Raw genomic sequence first — 13,145 nt, 5'->3', positions numbered from 1 at the left:
GTACAGGGTGGACAGGACAAGGGCGGGCAGCCTGCTGGACAGGACAGGGCGCCGGCGGGTGGACAGGAACGTCTCACAACTAACCCTACCTAAAACCCTCCGCCCCCTGTGCTCATGCCGTGTGGATTCCTGTAGGAACCGCGACGACACCAACGCGGCGGCCAACATCCACCTCATCACCGCCGCCTGCCAGGAGGAGGGACTGCCGCGGCCGGCGGCGCCGCTTATGCGCCCCGACCGCGGCGATGGAGGAGCAGCCGGTGGCGCGGTGACGGCAGTGGCGGTAGTGGAGGAGGAGGACGCAGGCGCGCGCCTGGCGCAGCGGCACGAGTGGTGGCAACGGCGGGGGCGGCGCGACCCCGGCCACTCCCGTTTACCCGGCTCACACCGCCCGCTCCCGTGTAGATCCCGGGCTGAGAGCAGCGCGCAGCAGCGGCAGTCGCCAGCCGTCCTCCCCACCAGCGGCCCGCCTCGCAACCGGTGACTGGCCATGGGCAGCCGCGATTTAGTTAGTACCTAGGTATAACTCTTCATACATGCATACAACATAGAGCCTGGCACTTGTTGCTTTGCCTTTGTTTAACAAGGCCCTGCTATTGCTAATGCCGTTCTCATGGGAGTTGCCTTAAACGTGCTACTATGATACTAATCTGTTTGATACTGCAGCAAAATTAGAAGCATTAGTTTGCACGTTGCAGTGCAGTTGGGCGATCACGCGAGGTTTGGGTAAAGTCATCGTTCGCTATGTGTATACACTCTGTGAGTTGAGCAAGTACTTGAGGTGAAGGCTTTGACGGGGCTTGCGTCGGGGCCTTGCGTATTCGTGGGGCACATGCGTCTGCATGCGTTCCGCATGCGTGTTTCGCACGCACAACCGAGAGGTTTGCCGCCCTCCCCGCCCCGATTCATGCTTCTTGCGTTCCGTGGACGCATGCGTCCCACCCCCATCGCATGCTTTACGCACAAAAAGTAGGTGTAACGCACAAACCCGTCCTTATAGTGGGCGGCGCATATGGCTAGATAGGTAGTTCTTCCCACCAGTTCCCACCAACACGCCGTTGGGGTGCGGGCAGGGGCAGGGGTGCGGGGTTGTGCAGCTGGGCGGCGGCGCATATGGCTAGGTAGGGCGCCCCGACCCTGCGGTGGAAGAGGAGGAGGCGCACGCCAGGGCGGTGGGCAGTGGCGGCGGTGACACTGTTGATGATGCGGGTGGGGTGCGGGTTGTAGATACCAGCCCAAACTAAAACGAACCAACCTGCCTGAACCCTGTCCCATCACACGCCCAAACTAAAACGAACCAAGCCAAACTAGCGGAGCACAGGCAGCGGCCTTAGTTGCAAGCAACAATACTTGTGGGAGGGGGCGAGGTGTCGGGGAGGAGGAGGAGGAGGAGGAGGAGGAGGAGGAGGAGGAGGAGGAGGAGGAGGAGGAGGAGGAGGAGGAGGAGGAGGAGGAGGAGGAGGAGGAGGAGGAGGAGGAGGAGGAGGAGGAGGAGGAGGAGGAGGAGGAGGAGGAGGAGGAGGAGGAGGACTGACGCGCATGCCCAGGCAGCGTCGTTACCACATGCCGTCCGGTGCAAGTCCGTAAACAAGGGGAGGCCGCTTCATATCCCCCATACACCCCGCTAACTGCCCCCAAGTTGGTCGACAACGCACAGGGCTCCTTGCGGGTGGGGCGCGGCGCCTGGACTGCGTGGGGGGGCCGAGGGCCCCGCTAACCCCGAAACCAGTAGGAGTAGAACCTGAAAAGGCCGCGGATGATGTACGCGACGAGAGCATAGGAGGCCATGCGCCGCGCGGGCAGCCACAAGGGCTGCATGCCGCGTGCTGAGGTTTCGTTGTTGGCTGGCGTACATTCCGCCGCCGGTGTTGCAGCCCTGTCGCGCGCAATCCGGTGTGCATAGGGTGAGAGGAGTCCTTTGGCCACTCAGGCAGCATACGGTAGGTATCGGGTATATATCATTGCGTTTGCTGATGTGAGGGCGGGAGGAAGCCGGTAGGACGGTAGGTTACAAAACGGCTGGGCCGAATTTATAGTGCTGCTGGTAGAGTGCTGCTATAGTGCGCGCCTCCCCTTACTTGCCTACAGCCGCCACCTCCGTCCTTCAAAAGCTATTCTAGTCAAGGGAAATCCTAAAATGACACGTTTTGCCGTAGTAAGCACAGGCCCTGTCGGCTCTCGCGGACCCACACGGCCACACGCACGCTCCGTCTCGATAACTCATCAGGCAGGATCACTCAGGGCCCCTCCACTGCTTGCGCCACACGTGCGTCAGGCAGGCATGCATGGGCAGCAGGCGAGCTCGCTCGCAACGTCGGCACACACACGCGACTCAGCAGCCAGTTGCCCCCTACGGGACTTCACCAACCTGCCTTACCACTGTCCCATCACACAGCCAGCCGCCACCATCCTCTTGCTTGCCCATCCTGCTCGCTGCTGGAGGCGGCTCCGTCCGCAAGCAAGCCCTCAAACCCTGTACCCAGCCACACTGATGCTGTGCTGGTGTCTCCTCAACTGGCCGCCTGGCCCCGCCCCGTATGTACTCGCTCACCGCATCCCGCTACCTCGCCCGTCTGACTCCAAGCTAGCTGAGGCCCAACCCTTAACAACTGGGACGACCCATTCGTGGGCTGGGGCGGCGTGTGAGGCTTTAAGCGCGCCCACCCTCACGATTCTCCCCCAGTTTCCCAGCCACCTGCTCCCATCCATCTATCCTCGCAGCTGTGTGTGCTCACAGCAGCTCACAGCTCATCCGAGGCCGCGGCCGCCTTCTTCTTCTTGCCCTTCTTCTTCTTCTTGCTGCTCTTCTTGGCCTTGGCAGCCTCCTCCGCCTTGCGGGCCTCCTCCTCCGCCTGCGGGTCGCCGGGGGGGGGGGGGTACATGCATTAAGTTTACGAAGTGAAGTCCGGGGAGGGGGGGGTTACATTCATGACTAGTTAAGGAAGTGGCAGACCGTAGACCATCTTGCGGGGGGTGGGGGTGTTGCAAAGATGGTACAGCAGAGACGTGTGGGGGCGGGGTCGGGCGCATGAGGCAGGTGCGTAGCAGTGGGCGGGTCAGCAAGTTCACAAAGCAGGGCGCCAGGGCGGAAGAACCCCGAGTTGATTAGGTGATGCAGAATCGTTGATGTGACTGCATTCTTTATACACGCGCACACACACACACACACATACACACACACGCACACGTCCTCACTCCCTAGCTAGCCCCCCGTTGGGACCATGTCCTTGGGCTCGGGCATGCCCCTCCCCACCGCTTCCCTGCCGATGGATTCTGGGTGGCAAGGGTTATTTTGGGTTAAGAATGAACTGAACCCCCCTTCTCCCCTCCCTCTTCCCCCTCCCACCTTGAGCTGCTCCTCCACCTCTTTGAGTCGGTCGGCCTTGCCTGCGCCCGCCAGCTCGCCGCCCTCCACCTCCTCACTCATGATGTCACTCAGGTCAAACTCCTCCTCCACAGGAGCCTCGGGCTCAGGGGCGGCATCGGAGGCGGCGTCGATGGCGGCGGCGCCGGAAGCCCCGCGCGAGGCGGCGGCGGCGGCTAGGTCGGCCTCTGAGGCCTCATCCCCCGACTTGACCTCGGGAAGTGCCTGCGTGCGGGACGAGGTAGCAGTGTGTAAGTTATGGTGCCATACTATGCTGCTGCCTGTCCCCTCGCCAACAGCAGCGGCTCTTCATCAACCCATTCATCACGTCACTCCCATCATCTGACAGTCTGCTGCGGATCCAGCGGCTAGCGCACTTCTATCGAGCCGAAGCCCATCTGTACTCCCTTACTTGCCTTCCTCCTGAGGACACACACGCTGCTGGCCTGCTGGGCACTCACCGTCAGCGCCTGCGTGCGGACCTTGCCGGCAAGCACGCCGTCCACGAAGCGAGTCACCACCTCGGGACGCAGCCGCGCGCCACGAGTGCTGCGTGTGTGTGTGTGTGTGTGTGTGTGTGTGTGTGTGTGTGCGTCAGTGCAGGAGATGAAGGGAGCGGTGCGGGTGGCGTGCAAGAGAGCGAGGCGCAGGCAGGCAGGTCGTCCGACGAGCGACAGGCGCTCGTGGGCGGGCGTCAAGTGCTGAGACACACAAGGGCGCGCGAGATAGAGCGGCTCCAGCAGCAGCCGTCGCCTTACACCAGCAGCGACACCAACTAAAAAACCTTCTTCTATAGCCTTGCGTGCTAACCAGCCGGTCCCCAACTGCCGACGGAAGTTGCTCTTCACACACTCCCGTCACGCCCCTCGCCCTGCCCCACGGCACGCACACCGCCCCACCGCCCCACCTGCTGTCCTCGGGCGCAGGCAGCACGGCGAACCGAAGGCGCTTGGCCGACAGCGCGACCAGCGTGGGCACGTCGCTGTGCATGAGGTCAAACGCCTGCGCAGAGGGTGTGTGTGCGTGTATACCGTATGTGTGTGTGTGTGTGTTGTGCGGTGGGTGTGCAACCAGGTGAACCGGGGGGCAGCAGACAGCGCTGTGAGCGTGAGCGAGCCGTCATCAGTGACTGCTGCGATGCAGGTGCGCCAGGCAGGTCAGCAGACGCCAACAGCCCCCTGCTGCGCCCACCGCCGGCCCACACCCCACCGGCCCACACCCCGCTGGTCCACACCCCACCCGGCCCGCACCCGCCCACCTGCATGACGGACTTGTGCTTGCGTCCCTCCATCCAGGCGAAGTGGAATGCGCCGCCCTCGCCCGCCTGCTTCAGCGCCAACGACAACAGCTCCTGGGGGCAGCAACACGGCAGGGCACGGGCCGGGCGGGGCGGGGCAGTTGGAAGAACGAGCTGATACGATACCCAATGCAGAAGGGCGATGAGGAGAGCGTGGTCTATGCGGTGACAACGGGGTGGGGATGAAGTTCGCAGGGGGCACAGTCCACCACGACATCGCAATGCCAAACAACGCCGACCCCCGAGCACCGTCATGTGTAAGATCGCAACATAGCAGTCAGCTAGCAAGTCAGCGGTTCTCCACCGCCTCCGACGCCTCCGACGCCGCCAGCCAACACGCACCTTCTTCTCGTCCTCGAAGCCGGGCTGCTCGGCGTCCAGCAGCGCCAGCAGGCACAGCCCGGCCTTGGAAGTGCAGTGGGCCTCCAGGTCGGACTGGCTGGAGATCTGTTAGTGTGTGCAAGTGTGTGTAAGTGTGTGTAAGTGTGTGTAAGTGTGGAAGCGTTGGGCGTCAGGAACGAGTGAGACAGGCAACGCCGCCGACCGCCACACTCGCGCGCACCTGCGGCAGCGCCTTCTTGACCAGCTCGGGGTCATTCACCACACCTGCCGGCGGCGACGGGCGAGACAGGCACATCGGCAAGAGCGGTCAGCCGTGCATGTTAGTACCGTACCATGCATGTGCGTGTGCGTGTTCCACGTCAAGGCGCAGTGGCCGCTCACAGCCCTCGCCCACAGCCCCTCCGCCCACAGCCCCTCGCTCACGGCACGACTTACACGAACCCCGCCCCCACCGCTGGCCCCGCCCCCGCCCCCCACTCCCCTCCTCCCCCCCACACATCCGTGGTTTCTGTGGGATCGGAAGAAACGACCCCCTCACCAACACACACACACACACACAGACACACACACACACACACACACACACACACACAGACGCGCACACGCACACGCACACGCACACGCACCCGAGCTGGTCTCGATCTGCTCAGCCAGGTTGGACAGAAACTCCTTCATGGGTGTGAACTTGAGGGGGCCGAAGTAGGGCTGCAGCCCGAACCGCAGTCCGCCGCCGGCACCAGCCGGGTCGTCCTCGGAGGGCGGGCTGTGAGAGCGTGTGCGGGGTTCCATGTATGATTTATTAGGGAAGAGATTATGTTGACAGGTTGTTGCGGGGTGGGGAATTGCAGCCATGACTAGTTAGAAGCGGGGACGGGAGAAGAGCACGGGGCGGGTGGAGTGTGGGGCCGTGGGGAATGTGCTGACGCTGCTTACTAAAAAAAGAAGTAGAGTTGATGAAGCAGCTCCCGGCAGCCCGCCCAGCGGTCACACAAGCAAGCACGCAAGCACGGCAGGCAAAGCAAAGCAAAGCAAAGCACGCAAAGCTCTGGGCCGCGAACTCACGCCTGCTGCGGCAGCACCACCAGCATGGAGGGCACGCGCGGCGGCTTGAACGACTCCACCGTCTTCTGCGCGGCCACACTGCCGGCCTGCGGGCAGCAGCAGCAGCGGGGGGCGTGCGGGCATGGGTGCTGAAGGGAGAGGGGCACCTATCTGCATCTGTATGCGTCACGCGATGGCGTGTGCGCCGGTCCGTGTGTAGGATCGTTTGTCTAGCGGCAGAGAGGGTGCCCATCCACCCATCCAAACCCACCCACCCACCCCAGCACGCCTCGGCCCGCCCTTGCCTGCTGACGCCCTGCCCCCTGCTTGTCGTCCCCCAACCGCCTATCTAGTCGTAATCCCGTGTCGTGCCCTTCCCCCCAGTTGAGATCGGAACAAACTACACCCACCCACCCACCCCCACACACTACACGCAGTAACACACACATGCCCGCGCCCGCACCTGCACCCAGGCGAAGGCCATGTTGCCGCGGCCCTTCATGGCCAGGGCCAGGGCGCGGAACACGCCGGGGGCCTCGTCCTTGGTGGTGAACAGCAGTACCTGGCGGGGCAGGGGGGGGGTTCCATGCATGTTAAATAAGACGAGAGGGCGTAGCCAGGAGCAATGGTACAGAATGGGCGGTGCAGGGGGGCATGGGGGTTCCATGCAGGATGAATTGAGACGAGATGATGTTGGGGTAGGGGCAGGGGGTTACGTTCATGGTTAGTCAAGGAAGCGGTACGGTAGGCAATCTTAGGGGTTGGGGGATGGGGAGTTGCAAGGATTTGTAAATAGAAGTGTAGCGAAGTAGACAGGCGGGAGGGGATTCCCGGCATGGCTGTCAAGGTGGTGGCGGTGATAAACGGGTTTGGCCTCCAAGCACCTAGAACCCTAACACGTTCTCGTTGTGCGAGCAAAACCCCACCTCCCCGCTACCCACCCACCCCAAACACATACATAACACACACAAACGCGGTCTGGGCGGGCTTCCACACACACACACATAAACATACGCACACGCACACACCTTGGGCGCCAGCGCCATGCGCCCCTCGCTGGGGTCCATGGCCAGGAAGGGGCCGGCGCTCATGTCGTCGAGCTGGGTGGTCAGCACCGGCACCGCGTCAGTCACCCAGCTGCGCAGGAGGGAGCGGAGGGGAGAGAGGAGAGAGAGGGGAGAGAGGGAGGAGGCGTGTGAAGCAAGGCATGGGGAGGAGAAATGGAGTGTCGGACAGGATTTTGGCTGGCGGCGGGTGACGGCTCGCCCTTACACCGTAGGGTGGTGGATGGCAAGCAAGCGCCGGAATAGTAACGACGCAGCGCCTGACGCGCTGCCCACTCACAGCTGAAGACCCCCTTGCACCCTGCAGCCCTCTCCCTACCCTCCAGCTCCCCCGTTCAAGTCATCCTGCATGGGACTCCCCCGCCTCACCGCTGCAGCGCCTTGCCCTCCGGCGGCCCCGTGTAGCGGCTGTAGTCGTCCAGCTCGGACTTGTCGCGACCAAACGGCAGCAGCACCACCTGGTAGGGGGAGGGGGTACATTCATGATTCGCAAAGCAAAGTTGCAGCCAGGTTGCCAGGGGGGCAAAAGACGAGCGTGGGGTCAGCGCAGCGGCGGGACAACACCACCGCCGCCATCGCACAGCCCCAACCTCACGCCCCACCGCCCTCACGCCCTCACACCCTCATACGCCCTCACGCCCTCATACGCCCTCACGCCCTCACACGCCCTCACGCCCTCACACGCCTCCGCACGCCCCCCCATGCCCCCACCCGCCCTCACATCCTCACACGCCCCCACACGCCCCTTCCCCTCCCGCCCCCCCCCCACCCCCCCCAACCCCCCACACACGCGCCCCCACCTGCAGCTCGCATGCGTCGGCGCCCCTCAGCGCCGCCACGTCCAGGCCCAGCGCCGCCAGCGCCGCCGCGCCGCCGCCGCCCTCCTCCAGCTCGGCGGCGGGCGCGGCCAGCAGCACCGTGTCCACCACAGCCTGGCGCGAATTCGTGAGGAGGAGAGATAGAGGAATGGAATCATCGGAGTCGTTGAAGTCATGGACAGTTGGGTGTGGCTAGCAGGTGGGCTTGTGGTGGGTGTCGGCGTGAAGGCAGTGAATGAGTGTGTATTGTGAGGCGTTTGGAAACGTATGGGGGTGCAGGGGTGGTGTAGCCGGAGTCATCGGATCAGCAGTCTCATGCGCACGCACACATGTGCACACACACGCACACGCACACACACGCACCTGCATGTCGCCGGCGGCGGTGAGGAAGGCCTCCCGCGCATCCTTGCAGCCGTCCTCGCCTGAGGCACCGCAGCGACCGACCCAACACACACACACAGCAAACACACATCAAGCAGCAGCCGGGAAGGGAGGGTTCGAGAGCACCACGCCACCAGCGAATGCATCCCCAATCCCCACCACCACCACCACCAACAACAACAACAACAACAGCACCCCACACAAGCCCCAGGTCCTCCACTCCACACCACTCCACTCCTCCACTCCTCCACTTGTCCACTCCACTCCTCCACTCCTCAACACCTATATACACACACACACACACACACACACACACACACACACACACACACACACACACACACACACACACACACACACACACGCGCGCGCGCGCGCGCGCGCGCCCACGCCCCACGGCGGCTCACCCTCGGCTCCGTGCACGGCCAGCAGCGCCATTTCCTCGCGCGCGTCCAGGGCGGCCAGCTCGGCGGACACGTTGCCGGACAGCTGGCGCACAAAGGACCAGGCGGGCTCCGAGGACTTGGAGGACTTGGAGGAGGACTTGGAGGAGCCGGAGGAGGCGTCGTCCGTGGCGGGCTTGATCGAGCTAGGTTGCGAGGGTGTGGGGCAAGGCGCAACAGGGTTGGGACTGCAGACGCACACGCGCGCACACAGGCACACGGGTGCGCATACGCAGCCCGCATAACGCACCCCAGCCTAATGCCCCGCCATCCCCCCCTCGCCTCAACCACCCAGCAACCGCCCTACCCCGCTCTATTCTCCATGAACGGCTACCCCCGCCTCCCCCTCGCCGCCGTCCGCGCGTCATGCACGCATGCACACCTGAAGTCCGCCAGGTATTGCAGCAGCGCCGGCGCCTTGAGCTCGCCGCTGTAGGTGGCGCGAGTGCCGTCCGTCTGCACGTCGCGGGGGGCAAAGGCGAGCGAGGGGGAAAGGGGGATTGACATTCATGATTAGGGGGAAGGAAGGGGGTCAGAGAGGCACACACAGCAGTGGCATGTATACATGGCTTCCGTGTGAATCCCGTGCTCCTTGTGCTCCCAGCCTCTCACACACGCGTTTAAAGGGTGTGCGGTGCGTGGAAAGGAGCGTTGGGTGCACGGGGCGTGGAGCGGCACGTGAACGCGTGCGGTGCAAACACACCGCCAATTGGGCAAGGGGGGCCCGCAGCAGCATCCAGGCTGCTGGCTGCTGCGTGTTGTTCCCCCCCCCCCCACCCCCACCACAACACACATCGGCATGGCTCGCGGTCCTTTCTATGTGTGGGCGCGGCCTATGTCTGCTTATGTGTGTGTGCATGTGTGTGTATATTGTGCGGTGGGTGGGCCGGCACTCTCACCTTGACAACAATGAGGGTGGGGAAGCTCTCCACTCCGAAATCCTTGACGAGGTCGGACGCCTTCTCATGGACCTGGAGTGGTGGCGTGCGCGTGTACGTGCGCGTGTTGTGAGGGAGAGCACACAACGGGTAGGGGTAAACGAAGAAAGCACGTGCAGGACAGTATGTACGCAGGGGCCTGACTTGCGTGCGTGTCCGGCAGCCGCGGCAGGGGCGGTTGTGTGCAGGCCGCCGTCGGCAACCTACACACAATCCTCCAAAGCAAATACATAGGCGTTCCTGCGTTTCTAGTGCTACGGTACCATGTGTGACCAGGTGTTCACCCGGTCCCTTCCCACGCCGGTCCTGGTCCCGGTCCTGGTTCCAGTCGCCAATCACGTTCTTATTTCTCATGGGATAGTGCAAACAAGCCCCACCCCCTCCACCTCCACCTCCGCGCCTCCACCGCACCGCACCTCCGCGAACGCCAGTCCGTTGCGCAGCTGTGTGGACAGCGCCTTGTAGAGCAGCGTGGAGGCGTCCTTGTTGGTGAACAGCAGGACCTGGTGGGGTGGGGGTGGGCAGGTGAGGTGGGTGCAGGTACGAATAGTTAGAAGAAGGCAATGTTGCAGGGGTTGCGGGATGGAATTGGTGGGTTAAAAATCTAGCACGTCCATGCCCATGCCCATGCCCATGCCCATGCCCATGCCCATGCCCATGCCCATGCCCATGCCCATGCCCATGCCCATGCCCATGCCCATGCCCATGCCCATGCCCATGCCCATGCCCATGCCCATGCCCATGCCCATGCTCATGCCCATGCCCATGCCCATGCCCATGCCATGTGTGAAAAGCAACCAGGAGGCCCGCACGGTATGACGGGTATGGGCGTGGGGTTGGGGGTGGGAAGGTGGGGTGCGCAGCGGCACAGGAAGGTCCATGTGCTCAGTGGAGTGCATGCTGTGGGAAGTGGTGGGGCGGGGAAGAGGTGCTTCAGTCCTGCCTTAGCAAGCCCTACTGCCTGCCCCGCACCGGCATCTCCCACCCCCACGCTCCCCTACGCCTGCTATCTACTTCGCTACACTCCTCTGTACCCCCTGGGGCTGCCGCCCACCACCGCACCCCATCCCTCACCACACCACACACATACACACACACACACATGCCCGCACCTGCGCCTTGCCCGCTGCGTTGGCCTTGTCCGCCCACTCCGCCGCCTTCTCGCTGCTGGTGAGGCGCGCGATGTAGGCGTCCGTGAGCATTGCGCTGATGCTGTCCACCAGCGGCTTGGCGGTGCGGGGGCCTGAGGGGCGGCGGGAGGGGGAGGCAGCACGGGAGGAGGGGAGTTCCAGGCATGACGGGTTATGCGCGACCGCAATTATCCAGCGGCCTTGGCTCAAGCGGTTGCTCCTCCCTGCTCCCTCCCCCCACCTTCCCCTGCCCCCCGCTCCCCCGCTCCCTCCGCCTTCTCCCTCCCTCCCTCCTCTTCCCCGCCCTCACCGTTGTACTCGAGGTCCTCCTTGGCCAGCTCCCCCGTGTAGGGGTTCTTCTGCTTGTCCGCGCGGAACAGCTGCGGGCGCATGCGGGCGTGTGCGTGTACGTGTGCGTGTGTGTGTGTGTGTGTGAACGTGTGTGTGTGTGTGTGTGTGTGTGAATGTGTGTCTAGGCCGATATCCATTGCATGCGTGGGTGCCCCAGTCCCCAGTCGCCCAGCCCTCCGCGGCTCCGCCCCTCACCTTGATGGTCGGGAAGCCCTTAATGCCGAACCGCTGGCACAGGTTGCCGGCCGCCTTCTGGTCGTTGCAGTCCACCGCGCCCACCAGCGCCATGCCCTGACGCAGGCGAGAGACACAGGCACATCCAGGCGCCCCGCGCAGGTCAGGCGGCAGGCAGCAGGTATTGATGGACGGGCGGCAGGCGGCACGGCGCGATCATCGGGCGGCCGGCGGTAACAATGCCCGAGGCGCACACAGCAGCACGTGAGCAGCAAAGGAAACACGCGAGGCAGCGGCGGCGGCAGTGGGCAGGATAGCCAGACAGACAGACTGGCTGACCTGCAGGTTTTGCGCAACCTTCTTGAAGTGCGGTGCCAGTGACTGGCAGTGGCCACACCAGGGCGCGTAGAACTGCGTGGCGAAAGGAGCGAGACGCAGGTCGGGGCATATGGGTCGGGGGAGTCGGCGCTGGCGAGAGGCCTCCCGGCGGCTGCAGCCTCACCCCCGTATGTATGTGCACGACACATCAGCACAGAGCACACACGCACACATACAGACATAGCACACACAGACACATGCACATACACATGCACATGCACATACACACACACACACACACACTCACTTCCTTACACACACCGCGTCGCAACGCATCCCGCTGATACGGCCTCCGCGCTTTCCTCGTGCCTTTTCCCCTCATGCGTTCTTCAACACCACATGGAAGATACACATACACACACGCGCGAACAGCCAGCACTCGCTCAATCCGTGCACGAGGATTGCTCCCACGAGGATTGCTCCCACATCTATCGCGGCCCTCGCCTGCATCCGCACCCCCACGACCCCGCGGCCAGGGCCTCACCTCGACCTGCGGTTGCGCCCAGGCGGCGGAGGCGGAGGCAGCAACGATGGTTGTTACAGGAATGCGGAAGCGAGGGCAGCATGTATGTAAGTGCGTTTGCGAGCGTCATGGGTGGCGGAGGATGAGGTCACCATGCGGCGGCGAGCAGGCACGGCCGGGCGCCTGGAACGCGGGGCGCCGCAGCGACAACGGGGCGACGTGCACGCACGCGTCGGGTTTCGCCCACTCTGACACGCATGGCCCTGCTAGGTCGTGCGGCAGAGGCGTGTCCAAGCCTCCAGCGGTGTGGCCCAAGCCTCCAGCGGCTCTGGGCCGTCCCCTTCCCTTCACAATAGCACGCTAAAGTGTACGGTAAGCCCGATGGCTGGGCGCCCCCCCAGCTGTGTCGCACTAAGACGGAGTAGACCCCTACCCCACGTCCGAGCGACAAGCAGGGGCAATGCTTTTTTCCATCATCTTCTTTATTTTTGGCAGGAATGTACTCCGGCGTGCGCACACCGTGTCCCGATTGGATGTCGCATGGTCAGACGACGCTCAGATCACCCCAGATCATGTCTCACCGCTGCCACTCCATCCGATTGCATCACCAGCTTGTCGAAATTGGCTGCTGTGAGCGACACGACTCCATCCTTGGGTCCATACAGGGCAAGCGTCCCGCTAAAAGCACAAGCGATTATGAGTATACAAAATAATGGCACAGCAAGCGCATTCGGCAAGCGCGTTTGGGCCATGTTTGTGCCCCGCCGCTCGGTTTGCGCGAGCTTTCGTTGCAGCTACAAAAACTAAGAACTCTTATACGTATGAATTACTGGTTGTATGGACAAAGACCCATTGTTACAGCGGCATGGTGCGCCACAACATCCAGAAGCTTCTTGCTTGGGACCCCCTCCCTCGCCAGACCCGCGGCAGACCCCACCACCCCTGCCAACCACCACGACTG

General features: G+C 63.4%; 1 protein-coding gene across 1 annotated transcript; it reads right to left on the bottom strand.

Moving 5' to 3' along the window:
* Window positions 1–1,996: 1,996 nt before the first annotated feature.
* Window positions 1,997–13,004, bottom strand: CHLRE_07g326600v5 (uncharacterized protein). The gene is made up of 24 exons (XM_043064101.1): window positions 12,766–13,004; window positions 12,206–12,211; window positions 11,683–11,754; window positions 11,365–11,460; window positions 11,129–11,198; window positions 10,801–10,931; window positions 10,105–10,191; window positions 9,650–9,721; window positions 9,133–9,206; window positions 8,715–8,896; window positions 8,290–8,348; window positions 7,909–8,040; window positions 7,478–7,566; window positions 7,073–7,181; window positions 6,508–6,606; window positions 6,066–6,151; window positions 5,630–5,766; window positions 5,224–5,267; window positions 5,004–5,108; window positions 4,623–4,715; window positions 4,272–4,366; window positions 3,826–3,913; window positions 3,347–3,589; window positions 1,997–2,852 (listed from the first exon to the last, which is right to left on the bottom strand). Exons 1-24 carry the CDS (start codon window positions 12,787–12,789, stop codon window positions 2,742–2,744), a joined length of 2,304 nt encoding a protein of 767 aa, XP_042922669.1. The 5' UTR covers window positions 12,790–13,004; the 3' UTR covers window positions 1,997–2,741.
* Window positions 13,005–13,145: the final 141 nt, after the last annotated feature.

Source organism: Chlamydomonas reinhardtii, chromosome 7 (assembly GCF_000002595.2).
Source record: "Chlamydomonas reinhardtii strain CC-503 cw92 mt+ chromosome 7, whole genome shotgun sequence".
Classification (NCBI taxonomy): domain Eukaryota; kingdom Viridiplantae; phylum Chlorophyta; class Chlorophyceae; order Chlamydomonadales; family Chlamydomonadaceae; genus Chlamydomonas; species Chlamydomonas reinhardtii.
The sequence above is the reverse complement of the archived record's forward strand: the minus strand, read 5'-3'. Positions and strand labels throughout refer to the sequence as shown.